This window comes from Bufo bufo, chromosome 4 (assembly GCF_905171765.1).
Source record: "Bufo bufo chromosome 4, aBufBuf1.1, whole genome shotgun sequence".
NCBI lineage: Eukaryota > Metazoa > Chordata > Amphibia > Anura > Bufonidae > Bufo > Bufo bufo.
In genome coordinates, this window is record NC_053392.1 from 586,802,161 (window position 1) to 586,829,429 (window position 27,269).

Here is a 27,269-nt window from a genome sequence, read left to right on the forward strand (position 1 = left end):
TGGCACGAGCGCAGGTCTCACAGGCTGCCACAAAACCCTCAACCATCTTACGAAGAGCCGGCCACCAGAATCTCCGAGCAATGAGATCCACTGTGGCTCTACTCCCCAGGTGCCCAGCAAGGACAGTATTGTGGTGCTCCTTAAAAACCTTGTGTCGTAAAGCGAGAGGCACAAACAACCTCCCAGGAGGACAAAGATCAGGAGCCTCTGCCTGGGCTGCCTGAACCTCTGCCTCCAAATCAGGATAAAGAGCAGAGACGACCACCCCTTCAGCCAAAATGGGACCCGGGTCTTCAAAGTTCCCCCCTCCCGGAAAACAACGTGACAGGGCATCAGCCTATATATTTTTAACCCCAGAGCGGAACGTGACAACAAAATTAAACCTAGAAAAGAATAAAGACCATCTGTCCTGTCTCGGGTTCAGATGCTTGGCTGATTCCAAGTAGGCCAGATTCTTATGGTCGGTAAACACGGTAATAGGGTGTCTGGCTCCCTCTAGCCAATGGCGCCATTCCTCAAAAGCTAATTTGATGGCCAACAACTCCCTATCTCCCAGATCGTAATTTCTCTCTGCGGAGGAGAGTTTCCTTGAGAAAAAGGCACACGGTCGCCATTTGGCAGGAGAGGGACCCTGAGATAAGACCGCACCCACACCCACCTCAGAAGCGTCCACCTCAACAATAAAAGGTAGAGAGACATTAGGTTGTACCAAAATGGGAGCGGAAGCAAAACTCTCTTTGACACTAGAAAAGGCCTTAAGCGCATCTACCGACCAGGAGCAAAAATCTACCCTCTTTTTAGTCATATCAGTGAGTGGCTTAACAACAAAGGAATAATTCAAAATGAACTTTCTGTAATAATTGGCAAAACCCAAAAACCGCATCAGCGCCTTCTGATTCTCAGGAAGCTCCCAATCAAGCACAGCGCGGACCTTCTCAGGGTCCATGCGAAAACCAGAAGCGGAGAGAAGAAAACCAAGAAATTGAATCTCCGGAACCGCAAACACACATTTTTCCAGTTTAGCGTACAATTTATTCTCCCGCAGAATGAGCAAGACCTGACGTAGGTGGTCCCTATGAGTTTTGAAATCAGGAGAAAAAATCTAAATGTCATCTAGATACACCAGTACAAATTTCCACATTAAATGATAAAAAATGCTGTTTACAAGATGTTGGAAGACGGCCGGAGCATTCATCAAACCAAAGGGCATAACCAAATTCTCGAAATGACCCTCAGGGGTATTGAAGGCCGTCTTCCATTCGTCCCCTTCCCTGACCCTGACTAGGTTGTATGCCCCTCTTATATCCAACTTAGAAAAAACTTTAGCCCCAACAATCTCGTTAAACAGGTCCGGGATCAGAGGAAGCGGATAAGGGTCACGAATCGTGATACGGTTCAGCTCCCTGAATTCCAGACAAGGTCTTAAAGAAGCATCTTCTTTCTTAACAAAAAAAAAAACTGCGGCAACAGGTGACTTCGAGGGTCGAATGTGTCCCTTTCTCAGGCTCTCAGAGATATAAGTACGCATAGCGACTCTTTCAGGTTGGGAGAGATTGTATAAACGTGATTTTGGCAGCTTGGCGCCTGGGATGAGATTAATAGGGCAATCGTACTCCCGGTGAGGGGGCAGCTCCTGGACACCACTCTCGGAAAACACATCCGAAAATTCAGAGAGAAAAGATGGTAAAGTCTTGGTAGAATTCTCTGAAAGAGACGCTGTGAGGCAATTCTCTCTGCAAAAGTCACTCCAACCATTTATTTGCCTTGCTTGCCAATCAATGGTGGGGTTAGGTTTAGTGAGCCAGGGTAGCCCCAACACTAGAGGAGTAGGTAATCCGCTTAGGACGAAACATGACATATCCTCAACATGAGCATCACCCACAGTCAAACGGATATTGTGAACTATGCCCTTTAACGATTTTTGAGAAAGTGGAGCGGAATCGATAGCAAAAACAGGTATATCCTTTTCCAAAGTGCATACCTGGAAACCATGTGTTATTGCAAATTGATTATCAATGAGATTGACAGCTGCTCCACTATCTACAAAAATCTCACAAACAATGTTCTTGCTATCTAGCGCCACCCTGGCAGGTAGGACAAAACGGGAACTACAAGCAAATGGCAAACCTTCAATTTCCGCTTCAACCTTGCCAATAGTAGCAAATGGAAAGTTTTTAGAGGGTTTTTTTCTTTTTGTTTCTTTATTACCCTCAGAAAACTCCCTGAATTTCCTAGAGGGGCAAACATTAGCCAAATGATTTATACCCCCACAACAGAAACAAACCCTCCTCTGAGAGCTGAATCCTCTACTATCAGATGCAAGCAAACCCAGCTGCATGGCCTCCTGCTCAGAGGGGATTGAGAGAGACTGAGGCCCCTGCGCACTGAATGAGACCGCCCCACTGTCCTTGGACTGAATATGACAGGAAGGAGTGGTCTCTCCTCTCTCTCTAAGACGCCTGTCAATACGAACAGCTAGAGACATGGCAGACTCCAACGAGGCAGGTCTCTCATGAAAATCAAATGCATCTTTCAATCCCTCCGAAAGACCATGGCAAAATTGACTTCGGAGTGCAGCATCGTTCCAACCAGTATCAGCTGCCCATCTCCGAAATTCATAACAATATATCTCTGCGGAGTGTTTACCCTGGCATAAAAGACGCCGTTTAGATTCAGCCAGAGCAATACGATCCGGGTCATCATATATCTGCCCCAGGGCTACAAAAAATTCATCCACCGATCGGAGGGGCCGTGCCCCCACCGGCAGCGAAAAGGCCCAAAACTGAGCGTTATCCCTGAGCAGCGAGATGATGATCCCTACCCTCTGCTCCCCATCACCAGAGGAATGGGGAAGTAGGCGAAAATGGAGTTTGCAAGCCTCTCTAAAGCGAACAAAATTCTCACTACCCCCGGAGAACGTATCTGGAAGCGAGATCTTAGGCTCAGAACAAACTCCATGAACGCAAGCAGAACTGGTCATCTGAAACTGAGACACAGTTTTACGGAGATCTGCTACGTCCAGTGAAAGACCTTGCATGCGGTCAATCAAGGCTGAAACCGGATCCATGCTTAAGACGGTAATGGCGGTTTATAATGTCACGGATGATGTTGCAGATAGCTGGAAGTTATGGATAAACATCCGACTGGCTTGATCCCAAACTAAGGAGCATAAAGGTGACCCCTATAAAACCCTAAGAGCTCACCCTGACTGCTAAGCACATACAAGGGTCTCAGAGGTAGACGATTGCATGCCCTCGTACCTAGACTGTGTGACACCTGAAAACCCTATAATAGTGAGGGGACACGACCACCGGCTCCCTGCACTTAATACGGAGGGAGTCAGGGTCACCTAGAATCAAGCCCGCAAGGAAACACAATACATGAAGGACTTATCTGAACAAGCAGTAACAGAAGTCTCCAGCAGTGAACACTCCAATCCAGGAAGTAGTATAAACCGCAAAGTAAGGCAGTATGGGAGGGAATATAAAGGGAGGCAATTAGTGTAAATAGGTGACAGCTGGGAGAAGGAAAGGAGATGACAAAGTGAAACAAAAAAAAAGAACATCATGCAAGAGGTACAGAAGAACGTCTGCCAGACCTTCTCAGAGAGCTGGCGGTGACACCACCAGAGAGGCTGGCGCATTTTCTTACAGTGTGCAAGCATGACCACTGCTGCTGGATTGCTGGGTGGTCGTAACCCATGGAAGTGAGCAGTGTATAATGTGATGTAAAAATGAATCAAGCCAGCAAAGGAGGAAATATGGACAATCACAATACATTACAGGGAGTGCAGAATTATTAGGCAAGTTGTATTTTTGAGGATTAATTTTATTATTGAACAACAACCATGTTCTCAATGAACCCAAAAAACTCATTAATATCAAAGCTGAATATTTTTGGAAGTAGTTTTTAGTTTGTTTTTAGTTTTAGCTATTTTAGGGGGATATCTGTGTATGCAGGTGACTATTACTGTGCATAATTATTAGGCAACTTAACAAAAAACAAATATATACCCATTTCAATTATTTATTTTTACCAGTGAAACCAATATAACATCTCAACATTCACAAATATACATTTCTGACATTCAAAAACAAAACAAAAACAAATCAGTGACCAATATAGCCACCTTTCTTTGCAAGGACACTCAAAAGCCTGCCATCCATGGATTCTGTCAGTGTTTTGATCTGTTCACCATCAACATTGCGTGCAGCAGCAACCACAGCCTCCCAGACACTGTTCAGAGAGGTGTACTGTTTTCCCTCCTTGTAAATCTCACATTTGATGATGGACCACAGGTTCTCAATGGGGTTCAGATCAGGTGAACAAGGAGGCCATGTCATTAGATTTTCTTCTTTTATACCCTTTCTTGCCAGCCACGCTGTGGAGTACTTGGACGCGTGTGATGGAGCATTGTCCTGCATGAAAATCATGTTTTTCTTGAAGGATGCAGACTTCTTCCTGTACCACTGCTTGAAGAAGGTGTCTTCCAGAAACTGGCAGTAGGACTGGGAGTTGAGCTTGACTCCATCCTCAACCCGAAAAGGCCCCACAAGCTCATCTTTGATGATACCAGCCCAAACCAGTACTCCACCTCCACCTTGCTGGCGTCTGAGTCGGACTGGAGCTCTCTGCCCTTTACCAATCCAGCCACGGGCCCATCCATCTGGCCCATCAAAACTCACTCTCATTTCATCAGTCCATAAAACCTTAGAAAAATCAGTCTTGAGATATTTCTTGGCCCAGTCTTGACGTTTCAGCTTGTGTGTCTTGTTCAGTGGTGGTCGTCTTTCAGCCTTTCTTACCTTGGCCATGTCTCTGAGTATTGCACACCTTGTGCTTTTGGGCACTCCAGTGATGTTGCAGCTCTGAAATATGGCCAAACTGGTGGCAAGTGGCATCTTGGCAGCTGCACGCTTGACTTTTCTCAGTTCATGGGCAGTTATTTTGCGCCTTGGTTTTTCCACACGCTTCTTGCGACCTTGTTGACTATTTTGAATGAAACGCTTGATTGTTCGATGATCACGCTTCAGAAGCTTTGCAATTTTAAGAGTGCTGCATCCCTCTGCAAGATATCTCACTATTTTTGACTTTTCTGAGCCTGTCAAGTCCTTCTTTTGTCCCATTTTGCCAAAGGAAAGGAAGTTGCCTAATAATTATGCACACCTCATATAGGGTGTTGATGTCATTAGACCACACCCCTTCTCATTACAGAGATGCACATCACCTAATATGCTTAATTGGTAGTAGGCTTTCGAGCCTATACAGCTTGGAGTAAGACAACATGCATAAAGAGGATGATGTGGTCAAAATACTCATTTGCCTAATAATTCTGCACGCAGTGTAGTACGTACCTTGTATTAACTTTCTCTACATAATAAATGCCATTTGCTGAGGTAAGACAACCCCTTTAAAGGCTAGAACCTGTTTTGGAAAGGCCTGGGGTAAAGATTCTGTTCTGTATCTATATACCCGGACAAAGGCGGAGTGACTTGTTGATGCCACACTAATATCCAGGAGCCAAGGAAGAAAACTGTATTACTAATATTAGAGGGAACAAAAAAAATATATAAATCCAATATTGACCCTTCTGTTCACCATCCATACGTAATAATGTCCATCAGACGTCACATTCACTGGAATGCCAGTTCATGTTCTCTGATAGTGGTCATTAGAGATGAGCAGATCAATTCTAGAGAATCAAAAATGAGGATTCTATAGAATCAGAATTTCATATGATTTAATTCGCGAGAATTTTTAGAGACAGAGGGAGAGAGAGCAGACCCAAATCGAATTTTTAGAAATTTACTCATCACTAGTGGTGATAGGTTTCTTCTGGGACCAGCTCCTATCTCAAGAACAGAGACCTATACCTATCAATATCCATAAATGTCCTAGATGGAACAATCTCTTGAATCGTACATTCACCCCAGGTCACCGTAGCCAAATTACCTTTACCTTTATGACCACACTGATTCTGTCTTTGGGGTAATAACAAGACCTTGTCATACCTACCACACCACAGTATATGATCTACAAAACAATATACTATCCTGCCATTTGCTGTCAACCCACATTCCCTCAGGAAAGTCAAGGAGAAAAGTGTATCACAACGGGAAAAAAAATCTGTTTTGATGAAAACCTGCCAACAATTATTTAATGTGCATCACAGAAGCGAAGGAATGTATAAACACAGCTGGCTGATGAATTACTAATTCAATAAATCTGCAAAACCAATGGTTTACAGCGAGCATTAGAATTAAACGGCGTAAGCTTTCAAGGCAGCAGATAAGCTATACAAAATATTAAGCCAGGCTCTAATATTCACGACTTTGCACATATTGACTTGTGTTGCCAGTGCTGCTCATGTGGGGTCACAGATGTGAGAAGAGTTTTGTATGGGCCAAACTCTGGAACCATCTAGGAGAATCAAGATACTATAGGCATTTTCAAATTATGTTCAGTAGGAGCAGTGGAAGCAACATTTTGTATATCGGTTCATAAAGGAATGGTCTCGAATCATCACCCTTCTAATACAAGCAATGGTATTCAACCGTATCTATCTACAGTGGTGGATTATGTAGACCACAGGCCCTGCACTTTTTTTTTCTTCTTCTCCACTTTGCCAAGACCAACATGGTGACTTGACTCCTCCTGACAACTGCAGAGTTTTCTGCTCAGACACATTTGGCCCTTGGCTTCTGCAGCCGTCACCAGTCTCTATAGCAACACAAAAAATTTAGACCCCAGACCAAACCCCCCAACAGATACAGACTCCAGAACAGAATCCTAGATAAACATGAACCTCAAACTTCAACCGCTAAATACAAACCCAGACCAGACCCCTACATATATTAAGTTCCCAGATCAGACCCCTAAATACAGATGCTTAAATAAATTCAGACCATGCCCCCTAAACTAATACAGAGCCCAAAACACCTTAATCTTACATAGCAGTTTGCACATTTCTTCTCTGTGGGGCCTCCTTGCTGCTCTGCCCTCTGGCTTCAGTTCCTGAACAGATATAGCCATGTGTTCTTTTCTGTGCCAGTCCACCAACGGTAAGAGGACCTGTACACACATGGGCATATGTCCTTATCTGTGCAGGTCCTTCACACTTTCTGTCAGGGATCATTACAGAAAGTAGTTTTGATGTGGGTTTTGTTGCTATCCGTGTGAAAAAACACATCAAAACCACAATGTGGATAAAATCTTTGGATACTTTAGGATGTCTTTAGCCCCAGAAGCCACCAAAACTGTCCATTTTATAGTCCACCACCATCTTCTGTTCCACTGTGTAATATACTAGTTTGAGCACTAGTTACAGTGAAACTTCTCCAAAAAACCAACACTTTGAAAAGCTCACCCCATCTAGTTAAAACTTTCTGCACCATATTTGCCCTACTTTTTCAGAGTCAAAACATCTATCATATAATTATGCATTAGACTTTAGGGTGTTTGTCTAAAAAAGGTATTGCTGCACACTTGATTATTTCCGTTATTTACCAATCTCTCTAATAAACTGTTATAATATAGTGTTCCAAATGCTTCATGTGAGTGGTTGAATAAGGCCACCAATAGGTCCCAAACTTTCACACTTTCACCCATCACCAAGTGTGAAATTTCACACTTTCACCCATCACCACCAATAGGTCCCAAACTTTCACCCATCACCACAGAGATTTCCTGCCATATAATCTATACGCACACATTGAAACATTCTAATAAATATTAATTAAAATATGTATGAACATAAGAAAAAAATACAACTATAACGAGTAAGAAGCTGTAAATGTAATACATTTAAAGTTATTAGGGAATGGTGTATCACAAAAATCTTAATCAAATAAAATAAAAAAAAAAATTCTGCCAAAATTCTAATTTATAAAAATGAATTATATGTACCCAAAAATGGTACCGAAAAACACCTAGTCCTGCAAAAAAAATAAACCTGCATAAAAATATGTTTGCATCACTGCACTTGAAGGATTGCTTCTACATATGGCATCTGTGCAATACTGTACCCAAGAGCAGTTTAGGGTTTTTTCTGGGACTTGGATATTAAAGACCTGTCCATAGGATAGACCATTAATATCTGATCAGTGGGGTTCGCCATGACAGTTGAGCTGACTGAAGGGACCACAGCACTCTGACAAGCGGCATATCCCCTTCAGCGACAGGTGCGGGAAGCTAAGGAGTAGTTGGAGTGGAGGATGGGAGTGGCTCTGGCTGTATCAGTCAATCACAGTGGCTTTCCTCACACTGTTGCTCCCTAGGGCTTTGCAGTAACAGAAGGATGAACCCTTTCTTCCCCCGGGGCACACTCGGATGTTGGGGCTCCTGTCTGATGGTAGTAGGGGAGCATGTGAAGTATTTGTATAGTCTAAGGCAGGTAGAATTCAGTGGCCGTCATATTGTGCAGGAATCGGTAACCAGGCCAACTGTAGCAGATAAACGTCTCGCTTTCCTGAAGTGCAAAATAGGAGTCGTGGTACATCCAACAATAGCAAAACACAGTTCCAACTGTACACAGTGCAATTCTTCCCAGATAACGATGTATGAATTTAGGCAAGGGTGGAAGTTAAGACCGTCTTTCCTCTCTACCTGTCTCAAGTCTCTTTCTGCAGAATCTTTGGTAGGCAATCATACAGTAGGTGTTTGTGATATTGTGCTTTTAGCACGACAGCGTCGCGCTGATACTCGGCGACATGGTGCCGAGATCTCGCACTCACTGGAATAGTGACAGCACATCCTAGCAAGCGCGTCATAGAAGCGACGGGAGATCCGACTTGGATTCCCGCCAATTCTACACGTGTGCGGCGTTTGTTATGAATCCTGAGGGGGAAGTCCCCGCCGGATTTTAAATAAAAATCTGGCATGGGTCCCCCCCTCAGGAGCATACCGGGCCCTTAGGTCTGTTATGGGTTGTAAGGAGAGCCCCCCCTACGCCGAAAAAAACGGCGTCGGGGGTCCCCCTACAATCCATACCAGACCCGTATCCAAAGCACGCTACCCGGCCAGCCAGGAAGGGAGTGGGGACGAGCGAGCGCCCCCCCCCCCCCCCTCCTGAGCCGTACCAGGCTGCATGCCCTCAACATGGGGGGGTTGGGTGCTCTGGGGCAGGGGGCGCACTGCGGCCCCCCCACCTCAGAGCACCCTGTCCCCATGTTGATGAGGACAGGGCCCCTTCCCGACAACCCTGGCCGTTGGTTGTCGGGGTATGCGGGCGGGAGGCTTATCGGAATCTGGGAGCCCCCTTTAAAAAGGGGGCCCCCAGATACCGGCCCCCCACCCTAAGTGAATGAGTATGGGGTACATCGTACCCCTACCCATTCACCTGCAAGAAAAGTGGTAAAAACACAAATAAACCACACAGTGTATTAAAATATTTTATTTTTCTGCTCCGGAGGCCGCCCCCTGTCTTCTTTATTAGCTCTTTTACCAGGGGGGGCTCTTCTTCTTCCGCTATCCCGACGGGTCTTCTCCGCTATCCGGGGGGTCTTCTCAACTCTCCGGGGTTCTCCTTCTGTCTTCGCCGCTCTCCGTTGTTGACTCGGCGCACCCCGGTTCTTCGTCTCGCTAAATTATTATTTAAAATCCGAGATCTCGCGAGACGAAGAACCGGGGTGCGCCGAGTCAACAACGGAGAGCGGCGAAGACAGAAGGAGAACCCCGGAGAGTTGAGAAGACCCCCCGGATAGCGGAGAAGACCCGTCGGGATAGCGGAAGAAGAAGAGCCCCCCCTGGTAAAAGAGCTAATAAAGAAGACAGGGGGCGGCCTCCGGAGCAGAAAAATAAAATATTTTAATACACTGTGTGGTTTATTTGTGTTTTTACCACTTTTCTTGCAGGTGAATGGGTAGGGGTACGATGTACCCCATACTCATTCACTTAGGGTGGGGGGCCAGTATCTGGGGGCCCCCTTATTAAAGGGGGCTCCCAGATTCCGATAAGCCTCCCGCCCGCATACCCCGACAACCAATGGCCAGGGTTGTCGGGAAGGGGCCCTGTCCTCATCAACATGGGGACAGGGTGCTCTGAGGTGGGGGGGCCGCAGTGCGCCCCCTGCCCCAGAGCACCCAACCCCCCCATGTTGAGGGCATGCAGCCTGGTACGGCTCAGGAGGGGGGGGGGGCGCTCGCTCGTCCCCACTCCCTTCCTGGCTGGCCGGGTAGCGTGCTTTGGATACGGGTCTGGTATGGATTGTAGGGGGACCCCCTACGCCGTTTTTTTCGGCGTAGGGGGGGCTCTCCTTACAACCCATAACAGACCTAAGGGCCCGGTATGCTCCTGAGGGGGGGACCCATGCCAGATTTTTATTTAAAATCCGGCGGGGACTTCCCCCTCAGGATTCATAACAAACGCCGCACACGTGTAGAATTGGCGGGAATCCAAGTCGGATCTCCCGTCGCTTCTATGACGGCTCTGTCTCCATCGCGGCAAGCCAGCTCGGCGCTGGCTCCCGCGATGGGGCTCGTAGGTGCTCAATCTCGCCGAGAAAGAGAGCGAGATTGACACAAAATCGGGTTCACCTACTGTACTCTTGCAATAAGGGCTGTTATGTCCACTGAGGGATGCAGGGTTTCCCAGATATGACTGTCCAGGTCATGTCCAGGTGTAGAGGTTATCTTAACAGCGTTTCTTCACTGCAGTAAAGTCTTAACAGCTTTAGTAGCAGGTAACCATATTAACTCCGGTGCTCGGCCATGCAGACTCTAATGTTTCTAATTCTCTCCTTTGTCTTACTCCTTCTCTCCTTTTGTAGATCATGCACAGATTGGCGAGTCTTTGTAGCTTTTTGGGCCTACGAAAATGGAGCACAAGTCACAGCTTCCTTCTCTGCAAACTCTCACTTTGAACAGATTAAGGGCTCATGCATACGAGTGTATGTATTTTGCATTCCGTATTTTGCGGAACGGAACAGCTGGCCCCTAATAGAAGAGTACTATCCTTGTCCGTAATTCGGACAATAATAGGACATGTTCTATTTTTTTGTGAAACTGAAATACGGAAACGGAATGCACACGGAGTAACTTTTTTTGAGGATCCATTGAAATTAATGGTTCCGCATACGGTCCAAAAAAACCCCAAAAAAAACAAAAACGGAACGGACACGGAAAGAAAATAAGTTTGTGTGCATGAGCCATATCTGAGTTGGATCCCCCCCAAACTTCATGCAAAGGCTGAACCAGGATTGTTAACCCTGGCTGTGCCATCCACACAGAATGACATAAGATAATGAAATAAACAGTTTGCAGATACCACCTTGCTCTGGGATACTGCACAGTCTGTGTCTGGTATTGCAGCCATTCACATGAATGACAATGAGCTGCAGAAAGCTGTAGTACCAAGTCGTGGTTCTTGACAAGTTCTGCACAAATATACATTATGGTGAAGCTGAGTTTTGTCATTTGGCACAATTCTTTGTGAGATGTAAGGTTTTTACAAGATTGCAGTTACACCAACTAAGAAAAAAAAGCAAATAAATGTCAAATTCAGCTCTGCTACATACAGAGCACAACAACTGCAGCACAGCTCCCATAGATCACCTGCTGCTGCACTACAGATGATTACATTTCCAAGATCCACCCGGCGATAAAGCTGTTGTGTTACTGTCGGAGTAAATAGTCTATTATTTGCTTTAGCATTTTACTGCTGTTTTTGGATTTCGACTCTCTACAACCCCATTAGAGGCATTTAATACAATGAATTAGGGAAATAAACAGCGGCAATGAATTTAAGGCTGTAAAAAATTAATAGATGCAGTGAAATTTCTATAATTCTGCCTGTTCCAATAAAAGATGTCACAGAGGAGGCTGGTAATGGGCGATCTAAGCAGTGACCAATAATTTACTTGTCGGAGTCTGAGGTTCTGTTTGCCTTCTGCTTTAGCCCTAGGTATCTAGGGCAAAGGCCTCATGCACACGACTATGTGTTTTGCAGTCCGCAAAAAACGGATCCGCAAAAAATACAGATGCCGTCCGTGTGCATTCCGTATTTTGTGAACAGAACAGCTGGCCCCTAATAGAACAGTTCTATCCTTGTCCGTAATGCGGACAATGACAGGACATGTTCTAATTTTTTGCGCAACGAAAAAACAGACATATGGAAACGGAATGAACTTTGCTTTGCGGACCCATTGAAATAAATAGTTCTGTAGACGGTCCGCAAAAAAAACTGAACGGACACGGAAAGAAAATACATTCGTGTGTATGTGGTCTAAAGCTGATGTATATACGCCAAATCTATTCATGGGCTCCCATACACCCACTTTAAAGGGAATATCCTAGGATTAATGTCAAATATGAAAATCAGACATCACATAGTAGATAAGGGTACTATCACACTAGCAGTGTTAGAATCCGGCAAGCCATATACAAACAGAAAGCTTTTTTTTCCGGATCCGTCTCATCCTTTATAATCCGAAATAACACATCCGGTATTTAAAGGGATTCTATCACCTCTTTTTACCCTATAGAGATGCGGACATGCACGGCTAGATCGCCGCTAGCATGTCCGCCATATACCTGTCCCATATCTCTGAGTGGTTTTATTGAGTGTAAAAAATGATTTTATATATATGTAAATCAGCCTGGTAAGGAGCCCAAGGGGCTGCACTAACCGTTCTGGAGCCCAAGGGGCTGCACTAACCGTTCTGGAGCCCAGCCACGCACCCCTGGGAAGGAGCCCAGCACCGCCTGTATCCAGGAATCGCCTCCTTGCTCAGATCGCCGTAATCTCGCGGTGCACGAGCTTGCGCATGCTCAGTGCAGACATAGTGTTCCTTCCCTGTGCTGGCATCAGCCTCAGGTAAGGAACTGCGCATGCGCGAGCTCGTGCACCGCGAGATTACGGCGATCTGACTTTGTGAACAAGGAGGAGATTCCTGGATACAGGCGTGGCTGGGCTCCAGAACGGTTAGTGCAGCCCCTTGGGCTCCAGAACGGTTAGTATAGCCCCTTGGGCTCCAGAACGGTTAGTATAGCCCCTTGGGCTCCAGAACGGTTAGTGCAGCCCCTTGGGCTCCAGAACGGTTAGTGCAGCCCCTTGGGCTCCAGAACGGTTAGTGCAGCCCCTTGGGCTCCAGAACGGTTAGTATAGCCCCTTGGGCTCCAGAACGGTTAGTGCAGCCCCTTGGGCTCCCGAACGGTTAGTGCAGCCCCTTGGGCTCCAGAACTGTTAGTGCAGCCCCTTGGGCTCCAGAACGGTTAGTGCAGCCCCTTGGGCTCCAGAACGGTTAGTGCAGCCCCTTGGGCTCCAGAACGGTTAGTATAGCCCCTTGGGCTCCAGAAAGGTTAGTACAGCCCCTTGGGCTCCAGAAAGGTTAGTGCAGCCCCTTGGGCTCCAGAACGGTTAGTGCAGCCCCTTGGGCTCCAGAACGGTTAGTGCAGCCCCTTGGGCTCCAGAACGGTTAGTGCAGCCCCTTGGGCTCCAGAACGGTTAGTGCAGCCCCTTGGGCTCCAGAACGGTTAGTGCAGCCCCTTGGGCTCCAGAACGGTAAGTGCAGCCCCTTGGGCTCCTTACCAGGCTGATTTACATATATATAAAATAATTTTTTACACTCAATAAAACCACTCAGAGATATGGGACAGGTATATGGCGGACATGCTAGTGGCGATCTAGCCGTACATGTCCGCATCTCTATAGGGTAAAAAGAGGTAACAGAATCCCTTTAAATTTTTTCAAAGATTAAAAGAAAAGGTAGCTCCTCCTATATCCCGGCGCATACGCAGACCGGAAAACCGGATCCGGCGACGCAGCAATTTCCGGAACACTTGGTACCGGATCCGGCATTAAAGGGAGTCTTTCACCTAAAATCACCCTTATAGAACACCAAGATCAGGATCCCCATTACATTCCCCATATTAGAATGCTGCCTTCCATTTGCTGTCCATCGCCGTTTATCGCCATCTGAAAAACACTTTCATTCAATATGTTAATTAGCATCTGAAGGTGCCCAGGGGCGACGAATCTGTTGAACGGCGCTGGCGCTGGATTTCTCACTAAGAGGAGGACGCAATCAGAAGAACCTAGGGCGGGCCAGAGGGATGAAAGGGGAGGGGTTTCGTATGAAAAGCGAAGAGCGGCCTGGGCACCGGCCGCATTAACGCCGCCCCTGGGCACCTTCAGAAGTTAGTTAACATATTAAAAAAAAAATATTCAGAGAAAATCGGCGATGGACAGCAATATGGAAGGCAGCACTCTAATATGGGGAATGTAATGGAGATCCTGACGTTTGTGTTCTATAATGGTGATTTGAGGTGAAAGACTCCCTTTAATACATCTCCATGGAAATTAATGCCGGATCCTGCAAGTGCAGTATAGTTCCGGGATTTAGGCCGGAAAAAATACCACAGCATGCAGCAGTATTTTCTCCGGCCAAATACCGTACAAGGGACTGATCTGAAGACATCCTGATGCATACTGGACGGATTGCTTTCCATTCAGAATGCATTAGGACAAAACTCATGCGTTTTTTTCCGGAATTAAGACCCTTTACCGGATTTCAATACCCGGAAAAGCATAACGCTAGTGTGAAAGTACCCTAACAGTCTCTTTCTAACAAAGCTAGGACCAGCCCTGTACCTGACATGGATCCAGAGATCTCCTCAATCAGATGTTAGATTTATTTCAAGCTGACAGCTCAGGGGGCGTGTCCTTTCTCAGGAGCTATGTCTTTTATGCTGCAGCTTGCTCCCTATCACAGCTCAGCGAGATGTCCTCTCTGCTGCAGCTCTCTCCCTATCACAGATTAGAATGCGTGTCCTTTTTGCTGCAGCTCTCCTCCTATCACAGATCAGGGGTATGTCCTTTCTGCTGCAGCTCTCCTCCTATCACAGATCAGGATGCGTGTCCTTTCTGCTGCAGCTCTCCTCCTATCACAGATCAGGATGCGTGTCCTTTCTGCTGCAGCTCTCCTCCTATCACAGATCAGGATGCGTGTCCTTTCTACTGCAGCTCTCCTCCTATCACAGATCAGGATGCGTGTCCTTTCTGCTGCAGCTCTCCTCCTATCACAGATCAGGATGCGTGTCCTTTCTGCTGCAGCTCTCCTCCTATCACAGATCAGGATGCGTGTCCTTTCTACTGCAGCTCTCCTCCTATCACAGATCCGAGGGCATGTCCTATCTGCCGCAGAACTCTCCCTATCACTGCTCAGGGGACATGTCCTTTCTGCTGCAGCTCTCTCCCTGTAACTGTAGATGTGTCTGGTAGAAGTCAAAGGATGGTACAGAGAATGTGCGACCACCTCAGTGAGCTGGACAGAGAAATAAGAGAAAGCATCAAGTTAAACTGTTGTGATTTGATCTTAAGACACTTGTTTTCTTATGCACTGTGTATCCCACATGGATATGTATAAGCAACAAGTAGTTAAGAGCCAGCTTTCTAGTACAGTTGCCTGGGTAATGGTCTGGTCCCGCCCCCTGGTTAGAGAGTGTCTAGTGATCAGAGCTAGAAGAAGGATGTGTGTGCTCCTGAGAAGTAGGCCTAAAGAGAAGACTAGTCCAAGAAAACTTCATCCTCGAGACTGAAAGCTGCCAGGAAAAGCAACTGAACTGAGAGAGTACTCCTGAGGGAAGGAGAACGGACATTTATAGAAGGTTTAGATCCACCAAGGCCGTGCAGGACAAAGACAGTAAGGTACCGCACGTTTATGGCAATAAGACTTTACTGCTTGTGCAGAGGGTTAATTGCCTCCAGCATCCACCACACTTTGGGACAGACTGGCCATCCAGCCATAAAGATATGCACCCTGCAGACTGGGAACTGCATAAAGAGTTAATGAGAACGGAACTGCATTCCTGTGGTTATTTGGGATGATTGCAAAGGAATACCACCATCATCACCATTGCCTGTACAAAACTGTTGGGAAAAAGCCTGCTTTGTGAAATAATACTCCTATCATCCTCAGTAAGGAGACTTTATTTTTTGTCACCAGACAGGTCTTACATCTGCCCCTCCTGCTTTGCATTTATCTACCTAACATCTCAGGCACCACACTCAGGACCAGGCAGGAGCTCCATAAAGTCCAGGGTGGGCCCCGAGGGAAGGATGGGTGCACCCTTGGTGCAGTGGCAGGGTACCCAACTACTAATATGTTAGGAGGAGGAGGTGAGTAGGGGGGGAGGGGAGGAGCAGGTTCAGATTTTAAAACCAGTAACTGGAGGAAGCAATGCCCAAAACATCCTGTTTCTGTCCAAAGACCTACAATTCTGATATACAGACCTTCTAAAAGGCTTCCTTTATTGGGCTGCAGCATGCATTGTCGGAATATAGCAACTTAGGAAATCCAAATTTACAGCAAGAGTTTGGATTTCATAATGAGGTTGTCATTTCTCAGAGAATGCTCCTTCTTGTAGCATATCGTTGACTTGGTTATGTTCGCAATGGAAATACAGTTGTGTTCAAAATTATTCAACCCCCAATGCTGTAAAGGGTTTTAGGGAATTTAGTGTACATTTGTAATTGTGTTCAGAATGAAATCTTACAAGGACTTTTTAAAGAACCAGATGCAACTAAAATGACATCAATTGTTTTTGTAATACAGTATTAAATGTTTTTTTTTGTGATTTCTTCATTGACACAATTATTCAACCCCTTAAAGACTACCACTCTTAAGAACAGAGGTTCATTCAAGTGTTTTTGATCAGGTATTGAAAACACCTGTGGATGTCAAGGAGCAGCAATCCAGCATAATAAGCACCAATTAGGCAGATTTAAAAGGACTGTGATACTCAGCTCCTTCTAGACATTTACTGGTGTGTTTACAAACATGGTGAAGTCAAGAGAATGGTCCAGGAAGACAAGAGAAGAGATGATTTCTCTTCACAGGAAGGGCAATGGCTATAAGAAGATTGCAAAGATGTTAAACATACCAAGAGACACCATAGGAAGCATCATTCGCAAATTCAAGGCAAAGGGCACTGTTGAAATGCTACCTGGTCGTGGCAGAAAGAAGATGCTGACTTCGACTGCTGTGCGCTACCTGAAGCGCAAAGTGGAGAAAAGTCCCCGTGTGACTGCTGAGGAACTGAAAAAAGATTTGTCAGATGTAGGTACTGAAGTTTCAGCTCAGACAATAAAGCGCACACTGCGTAATGAAGGCCTCCATGCCAGAACTCCCAGGCGCACCCCCTTGCTGTCTCCAAAGAATAAGAAGAGTCGACTGCAGTATGCCAAAAGTCATGTGGACAAACCACAAAGGTTTTGGGATAGTGTTCTGTGGACTGATGAAACAAAATTAGAACTGTTTGGGCCCATGGATCAATGCTATGTTTGGAGGAGGAAGAACAAGGCCTATGAAGAAAAGAACACCTTGCCTACTGTGAAGCATGGCGGGGGGTCAATCATGCTTTGGGGCTGTTTTGCTTCTACAGGTACAGGGAAGCTTCAGCGTGTGCAAGGTACCATGAATTCTCTTCAGTACCAGGAGATATTGGATGAAAATGTGATGCAGTCCGTCACAAACCTGAGGCTTGGGAGACGTTGGACCTTTCAACAGGACAATGATCCCAAGCATACCTCCAAGTCCACTAGAGCATGGTTGCAGATTAAAGGCTGGAACATTTTGAAGTGGCCATTGCAGTCACCAGACTTAAATCCGATTGAGAACCTCTGGTGGGACTTAAAGAAAGCAGTTGCAGCGCGCAAGCCTAAGAATGTGACTGAACTGGAGGCTTTTGCCCATGAAGAATGGGCGAAGATACCCGTAGATCGCTGCAAGACACTTGTGTCAAGCTATGCTTCACGTTTAAAAGCTGTTATAACTGGAAAAGGATGTTGTACTAAGTACTAAGATTGAATGTCACTTGGGGGTTGAATAAAACTGATAATGATGTGAGCACAGAAAAGACATTTGTGGTTATTTCATTATAAATGTTATGTTATATTTGTCTGACTTACAAGTGCCTCTTTGATTTAATTGTAAACAAGATGACTGAAATGATCAAAATCAATGTCAAACTGGCCAAAACACTCAATTTCAGTGGGGGTTGAATAATTTTGAACACAACTGTATATTCATGAAGACAGAGTTGTGCTGATATGCCAAAATAAGTTTAAATTCAATGCTACGTCTGAGTACTGGTGGGGCACTTCTCTTAAGACATATTTTGCATCTTGGACAGCCTGGAATTTTGTACACCAGAAAACTGCAGTGCTTTGAGAAGTTCCTCCCAGGTGCTTACCTGCAGTTTTTCTTTCACTGCTGTATAACCTACAGGGGCTTCAGTTCCAGACCCCTCGTTACTACCCCAGTCCCTGACTATGTACATGTGCCCTATCACTGACCGTCCCCTTGCCTATCTGACTTGTTACACGCAGGCGTCTTCAGTAATCACTAAAACGCTGAAGACAGACTCTCCTTAGCAATTCTCAGTTACAGCCAATCTCATGAAGAACTATCTTCAGTGTAAAGAACAATGACTCCTGGTAGTGATGATATGGCCTCCACATGGTCTCAACATCATCCAGTCTGTCTGGGATTAATTTGAGCAAACAGAGAAGATCTGTGGTTAGTTCTCCAGGATGTCTGGAACAGCCTCCCTGATGAGGTCCTTCAAAAGCTATGTGCAAGTCTACCTAGAAGAACTGATGCTAGCGATCACACCAAATACTGATTGGATTTAGATTTTCACTTTTCTTCATTGATTTTGCATTTTCTTAACTATTAAGGCTGGTTTCACACGGGCGTTGCGGAAAAATGTGCGGGTGCGTTGCGGGAACACCCGCGATTTTTCCGCACGAGTGCAAAACATTGTAATGCGTTTTGCACTCGCGTGAGAAAAATCGTGCGTGTTTGGTACCCAAACCCGAACTTCTTCACAGAAGTTCGGGCTTGGGATCGGTGTTCTGTGGATTGTATTATTTTCCCTTATAACATGGTTATAAGGGAAAATAATAGCATTCTGAATACAGAATGCAAAGTAAAATAGCACTGGAGGGGTTAAAAAAAAAAAAAAAAAAAATCTTTTAACTCACCTTAATCCACTTGCTCGCGTAGCCCGGCATCTCCTTGTGTCTCCTTTGATGAAGGACCTGTGATGACGTCACTCCGGTCATCACAAGGTACGTCACATGATCTTTTACCATGGTGAATCACCATGGTAAAAGATCATGTGACGTACCATGTGATGACCGGAGTGACGTCATCACAGGTCCTTCATCAAAGGAGACACAAGGAGATGCCGGGCTACGCGAGCAAGTGGATTAAGGGCTCTTTCACACCTGCGTTCTTTTCTTCCGGCATAGAGTTCCGGAGCCGACATTTAGCTTTTTCAGAGTGGTTACCATGGCTGCCAGGACGCTAAAGTCCTGGCAGCCATGGTAAAGTGTAGCGGGGAGCGGGGGAGCAGCATACTTACCTTCCGTGCGGCTCCCCGGGTGCTCCAGAGTGACGTCAGGGCGCCCCAAGCGCATGGATCACGTGATCACATGGATCACGTCATCCATGCGCATGGGGCGCTCTGACGTCATTCTGGAGCGCCCCGGGAGCCGCACGGACTGTAAGTATACCACTCCCCCGCTCCCCGCTCCTACTATGGCAACCAGGACTTTAATAGCGTCCTGGGTGCCATAGTAACACTGAACGCATTTTGAAGACGGATCCGTCTTCAAATGCTTTCAGTACACTTGCGTTGTTACGGATCCGGCAGGCACCTCCGGCAACGGAAGTGCATGCCGGATCCCAACAACGCAGGTGTGAAAGAGGCCTAAGGTGAGTTAAAAGATTTTTTATTTTTTTTTAACCCCTCCAGTGCTATTTTACTATGCATTCTGTATTTAGAATGCTATTATTTTCCCTTATAACCATGTTATAAGGGAAAATAATAATGATCGGGTCTCCATCCCGATCGTCTCCTAGCAACCGTGCGTGAAAATCGCACCGCATCCGCACTTGCTTGCAGATGCTTGCGATTTTCACGCAACCCCATTCATTTCTATGGGGCCTGCGTTGCGTGAAAAACGCAGAATATAGAACATGCTGCGATTTTCACGCAACGCATAAGTGATGCGTGAAAATCACCGCTCATCTGAACAGCCCCATAGAAATGAATGGGTCCGGATTCAGTGCGGGTGCAATGCGTTCACCTCCCGCATTGCACCCGCGCGGAAAACTCGCCCGTGTGAAAGAGGCCTAACACTTCTATTTCTGAATGCGTTCCTACTTTGCAGGCTTGCACTGCCCCTGCCTAAAACATTTGCACAGTACTATATATTGCTAGATTATGCCATCACTTTCTTAAGGGTGGGATCCGACCTCTGTGTGTCTTGCTGTGTCTCCTTCTAAGGCCTCATGCACACGACCGTTGTTGTGTTCCGTTCCGCAAAATGGGGTTTCGTTGTTCCGTGATCCGTTTTTGTTTCCGTGTGTCTTCCTTTATTTTTGGAGGATCACCAGACATGAAGGAAAGCAAAAAAAAGTCTAAGTCAAGTTTGCCATGCAAATGATAGTAAAAAAACGGATGCGGACGCGCGGACGTGGATGACAATCTTGTGTGCCTCCATGTTTTTTCACGGACCCATTGACTTGAATAGGTCCGCGAACCGTTGGCCGTGAAAAAAATAAGACAGGTCATATTTTTTTGACGGACTGGAAACACGGATCACGGACGCGGATGACAACCGGTGCATTAGCCGAGTTTTCAACGGACCCATTGAAAGTCAATGGGTCCGCAGAAAATCACGGAGAACGGAACAACGGACACAGAACACAACAACGGTCGTGTGAATGAGGCCTAAATTTTCATTCCTGACTAATGGCTTTGCTGGTTTCACTTGAATGGAGTCATGCCACAGTTCTCTGCACCGCGGGTGGTGGTAGCACCGATGTGCAGGGAGAAACAGTGAAGGGACTGCAGCACTAAACCAGAGTTGTGACCCTGTTATTCTCAGGATCATCAGGGGTGCCAGAGGTCGGAACCCTGCCGACAACAAAATGATACGTCTTTATCATTTTAACAGATGGGACATACTTTTAAACCTCTTCGCTATCCCAGACCATCAGGGATGCTGACATTGAACCCCAAGCTTTGTTGGCTGGATTAATTTTTCCATCACATTATACACTGCTCTAATCCAGGGGTTTACGACCACCCTGCCATCCAGCAGCGGTGGTCGTGCTTGCACACTATAGGAAAAAGTGCCAGCCTCTCTGATGGCCAGGACCGCGGGAGTGCACACATGCACGCCTGCGCAGCAGATTCCGTCCCGGCCACCTCGTATCTGCGCTGCAAGCAGTGTATAATGTGATGGAGAAATGAATCAATCCAGCAAAGGAGGCAATATGGACAATCACAATACATTAGTAAGTGCCTTGTATTAAATGTGTCTACATGTTAAATGCTGTTTGCTAAAGTTAGACAACCCCTTTTAATATAAATTTTTTTGGGGTTGGCCCTGGTTGGAGATCCTGGTGTAATTTCCTGGTAAAATCCCACAAAAAGAAGATGACGGGCAGAAGTATGTCACCACCGTGTAAACATCTCCTATTGGTATCTACAGGTCAGAACATTCCGAACTATGTGACTAGTCCAGGACTGTCCGTCCCTCTACAAACAGTAATTACAGCAGGTAGCGTACCCTGAGGATATTAATATATATTCCTGATTCTGTTCAATCTTACGCTGGAATGCAAAGCATGCTCCTTCTCCCAGGATACTTGTATTACACTCGTACACAGCTCATCCGCCCATGGAGAGCAGTAAAACCGAAATGCTGCCCCAGCAGTTCTCTTCCAACAGCATCTGTTAATTCACTCCATTTATAAAATACATATTGACAAAGACAACTGAACTGGGAACAAAGGAGATTTGATTTGGTGTGAGAAAGTCAAATCAATGTTATTTTGCTAAAGGACGCAATTCAGCCCGGCATTAAAACGACACAGCGCCGCGCAGCTTCGGGCTCCTGGTCACCTGTCATGAATATACTGCCACAATGGGTATTATATAAAAGATACAAGATATACATAAAACCAAATAACACAAAAAAAAGAAGGATTTATCAAATATAATCAGCATTTTTAATCTTTCCTCTTCTTAGTGTCATTTTTGAAGCGTGCAGGCCCGTTGTGTGACCTGTAGATGTCACTGTTGCAATAGCCTTCTATGAGAAATCTAATTGAAAAATGCTGTAATATTTTGCATTTTTTGGCCAAGTTTTTATGAATATATATATTTTTTTTATAGCAAGGTACTGTTGCTTAGCAGCATTGGGACCTGGTTTCAGATTCATCTGCATGGTCTTTGTATATTAACTTAATATTTGGAGGGATATGCAGAATAGATCTCTTCCAGAAGGAAGAAAAACATCTATTAAAGAGCCTTGAAACAAGGTCGGCCATTGACTTACTGGGAAGCTACTATACCTACAGGTGGCACTAGAGAAGCAGTTTTCTTTCATCCGGAGGAGAACTAATTTGCATTCTTTTCCCAGGGAGCATGCCTGTAAGACCTACACCAGACGGATGTCGCCAAGGAGAACTGGTACCTTTGTAGAGTTTGGATGGGTACTGCAAAGTCTTAGCTAGGCTTTCCTTCACATGTTGTGAGGGTTAAAGGCTTTATACACCTTCAGGGGCATTTTTTCTATTACTGCATTGTACTCATTTTGAGCTAAAATAATTTTTACAATTGGTCTTTATTAAACATTTTGAACACTTGTCTCTGTGCAGCCTTGAGTTTCTCTAGTAGAAGGCACTTATCTGAATTTTCACTCTGTTCCATCAGGCAGCTCAACTGATGGGTCCTTATTTCTGACCTTATAAACGTTCATTATAGCTCAATTCTTATCTTACTGATGGGAATGTGGCTTAAATAAGTGTTTATGACCTTTTAGTAATTTAGAGATAAGTTTTATAAGGCTTCGTTCACATCACCGTTCAGCCTTTCCATTCTCCTGCCCTGTTTAGGGGCAGGAAAATGGAAAGGACGGATTCGGCACATAACTGAGCCAAACGGAAGGTTTCCGCTCAGAAGAAGATTTTTGAAGCGGAGACAAAAGTCCTGCATGCTCAACTTTTATCTCTGCTCCAAAATCTTCTGAGCGGAAACCTAACGGACCCCATTATAGTCTATGGGGCCCGTGGGCTCCGTTTGGCTCAGTTATATGCCGAATCTGTCCTTTCCGTTTTCCTGCCCCTAAACAAAAATTTGCCCAAAATTTGTATCAAAATGCCTGACCAAGGCTCCTGAAATCTGACCCATGGGGCCAATATTCTCCCAAGCCCCCCACAGCTACACCCCTGCAGCTTGCTATATAAAACCTTCCTAGTGTGCATGAGTTTAAACCCCAATTCAGACACAAGGACTAAATCTGTACAACACTGCCGGCCTTAGGGGTGGGGCAAACTGGGCAAGTGTCTAAGGGGCAACCTGCTTCCGTGCTGCTAAATGGGCAGCAGATCGCTGAACAGTGGGGACTCCAGTAGTGTTACTGAAGAGTCCCTGCTCTGACTCGATATATGGCTGTGTTCATATATGGAGTCAGTGCTATGAACATGAAGAGGGTATTCCCAAGCATTGTCAGCATTGCTTGGAAACACCCTATTTAAGTCTTATTTAGCTTCTATTTTTGAAATGCTTCTATCAGGGTTCAAACTCACAACCCTTTGCATTAAAGGCAAGAACTTTGACCACTGAGCTACAGAGACCAAGTATGAAACAGCAGACACCCAGTTGCTATGGCACCCGCTCTGCTCCAGAGCGGGCACCATTTTTAAAGACCTGAAATGCGCTGTACATTTACGGCGGATGTTGGAAAAGGGTTAATGGTCACATGACCAAATGTGTATAGGACATACATTTCTTTCTGCACGGACACTGGAGCTTGTGCAGGTACTTTGGGAGAGAGGGGTTGTGTATGCCTCCAAGTGGCCATGTGAGGGAGGGTCTAGCGGTGTGCAGCGCAGTCCTGGGGACATCCTGTATGACCACCCACTCCATTGCTGTAGCTTTTTCTCAGGGCGGGGAACTCATTACTTTCAGGGGAGGGGGCATGTGGCATATTCTGGGGCCATGAGGGTGCAGATCTGTGTGATGGGGCTTTATGGGGTGTAAATCTGTGAGGAAGCGCTGGAATCGACAAAATGTAACTGTTGTTAGTGCATTATTACAAGATTTGGGGCCCCACTATTACTTTTGCCCAGGGCCACATTTTGTCTAAAACCAGCCCTGACTGCCGAATCCGCTGGCACTATATCATAATTGCCGACAGTCCCAAATTTGCAGGGACTGTCTCTAATTTTCAGTGACAGTCCCTGCAAATTTGGGATCTCCCAGTCTTGTAAACCCCACCCCACAATAGCCAGTTGTGCTCAGTTTGGGGGCATTCCCAGGGACGGGGTCTAGTTGTCCCTAATTTACCAATGCTATATAGGCAACAGCAAATAGAGAAATGGTCAGTTTTGACCGTCATATTCTTTTGATTGGTTGACTCCCCATAGCCACAGATTTTCCCTGGAAATTTCTGACAGAATGATTTTTGTCAATGGCATTAATTTTTAGACTTGGGAATCAAAAAACGTCAAAACCCAAATCTTGACATGTTTGTAGTTGGGACAGGTATATGAAAACTGTCTGAAAGAAAAGCTGTCTTTGTTGCCCATCACAACCAATCACAGCACAGCTTTCATTTTTCAAGAGCAGAAGACGAAATGAAAGGTGCACTGTAATTGGTGGCTATGAGCTACTAAGACAGTTGGGCAGATTTATGACACGGTCTAAAAAAAAACCTGTATTTGTTGCCCACAGGCCACAGCAACCAATCACAGCACGGCTTCTATTTTCTAAAAGCAGAATACAAAATGAAAGCTGCACTGTGATTGGTTGCTATGGGCACCAAAGGCATACTTACCACCGTTCTTGTTGGCAAATGTGGGGCAGCTAAGCCCTGGAAATGCCCCAATCCCACCAGGAATACCTGGTTCTGGGTGGGGCTTACAAAATCCCAAGTTGCCAACTTTCCTGAATTTGCAGGGACTATCCCTGATTATTAGAGACAGTCCAGGCGAATTCAGGCTGTCCCTTGCCGAAAATGAGGGGGGTGCTAGCGATAATGTCACCCATAAGTGGGCATTTCCAGTCAATGCTAGGGCTTTCCAAGGGGCAGGGTTTTGGATGCCCAGATTTTACCAACCTAAACGTTGGTAAGTATGCATAATCAATTTTTATACTTACCAATGTTTAGGTTGGTAAAATCAGGGCATCCAAAACCCATGTCCCAATTCCAACCAGAAACACCTACTTATCGGCGGGGTTATCACCAGCTCTGCCCATTTTTGGCCCAGGGCTACTTGAATTTGCTGGTACTGTCTCTGAAAATCCGGGACAGTCGCTGCAAATCCGGGACAGTTGACAACTATGGATTATGTAGGCCCCACTCAGACACAGGCAATCCCGGTGGGATTGGGGCATTTCCAGGACTTAACTGGCCCACATTAGCTAACAAGAGTTGCAGTCCCTGCAAATCAGAACCATTGTCAACTAGGCACAGTTTCATAAATCTAAGGCTATCTCTGTGATATGAAAGCGCACAGAAGCGCCACCTGGCGGTATGCTAAGTGCCGATGGCTCTGCAGTACAGAACCTTGGGACTTCACGTAACGCTATAGAGACTCTATGCATATATGTGTGTATGCCCCCTTACTCAACCACACATTTATTAACGGTGACTTACCCAGTGATTGTCTATAGGGAGATCCCTCCTGGTCGTTACCGCAGCAGATAAAGTCTGGAGGCATTGGTTTACCACCACAACAACGCTGAGTAAAGCCATCATGGAGCGACCCACCACAGCAGATCTGAGGTCCAGCCTCTGAGTATGGGGTGTCCCCACAACACAAGTCTCCGTCTCCAATAGACACTCTGTTCTGCGTCCTGTCGTAGCAGCAGACCTCACCTGTTCATGGACATAACATTTACATGTGGTGTAAAATACTGCAATTATTATGTATTTTTACATTTCTCTATTTTTTTTTCCAGTGACATAAGTTCGAATTTGTGAAATCATAAGGGTTGGATGAGATTAGAAAAACATGGCAGCTTTCTTTCCGCAACAGTGCCAAACCTGTCCATAGGCAATGCGCAGTACTGCGGTTCAGACAAATGGAAGTGAATAGAGCTGATGTGGAGTCCAGTACGCAGGTTGGGACAGGAGAAGGCAGCCATGTTTTTCTAATCTCATAAGGGACATCAGGGAAACTAAAAAGGGGATATAAAGTGGTTGCACAAGTTTTTGCATTATACCTCACCCATTTATTTAGGACACACTCTCAATGTATGTAATTTGCCCGCCCCCTTTAGCACACCTAGCATATAAACAAACCAATCACCAGACCCACTGAACACAGACAGACCCTTAAATCAGTTCATATTTTCCCAGATCCCTAAACTAAAAGACCCCAGACCACACTCATAAAAAAACTCCTAAAATTGTGGTATCCACACCAGATCCCCTAAAAAAGACCACAAAATACAGTAGATACAGACCGAGCAAGACCCACTCAATAAATACAGACTCCAGATCAGATCGACTCAATAAATACAGACCCCAGACTGCCGCAGAATACAGACTCCAGACCAGACCCACTCAATAAACACAGACCCAGACTGCAATGACTGTAGGTAGGGACAGACAAGGACAATGAGCCCTAAGGCTAGAACCAGGCCCGCTTTCAGTACAAGCCCTAGATAGCAAGTCTGCAACTGGTCGAAGGTCCCTACTCTATTCAAGTGCTGAGACAGATTACAAACAAAGACAGACAAACAGAATATCAGAGTGATACGTAAATGGGTCAGAACCAGACGGGGAGACAGAGAGTGGGCAGAAGACAAGCCGGGTAAGAAGCACGAACAATCCAATAAAGCACAAAAACCAGCAACACTGCTATGAGTCCAAAGACTATTACTGGCAATGCTGCATGGCCAAGAAGGGATTTAAAAAGATCGCTGAGTCCCTGGATCAGAACCTGGTCCATGACTCGGTACCCAATTAGTCAGAAACATTAGTACACAGTAATATAGAAGCCGAGCTTATCAGCCCACTGCTGCAGGGAGATGCAGAACATTGCATTCTGTTACTAAGGATCCGGTCCCATCACCGTGGCTCAGCAGTGCGTCTCTCCCGACGCGGCCTGCAGAGGCTGAGGATCGCACCACTGGAGCCCAGATAGGTACGTTTATTACACAGACTGCCTAAAAATTACAGACTTAAGACCAAACCCAGTCAAATACAGAACCCGGACTGCCCCAAAATACAGACCCTACAGA

The 27,269-nt window shown here is 45.8% G+C and overlaps 1 protein-coding gene across 1 annotated transcript in view; it reads right to left on the minus strand.

Annotated features, from left to right (window-relative positions):
- Positions 1 to 27,269, minus strand: part of USH2A (usherin) — a 1,179,609-nt gene that overhangs the window by 258,460 nt on the left and 893,880 nt on the right. Inside the window, exon 53 of the mRNA XM_040430191.1 lies at positions 25,678 to 25,899. Coding sequence (XP_040286125.1) covers positions 25,678 to 25,899 — 222 coding nt within the window. The remainder of the gene's footprint in view (positions 1 to 25,677; positions 25,900 to 27,269) is intronic.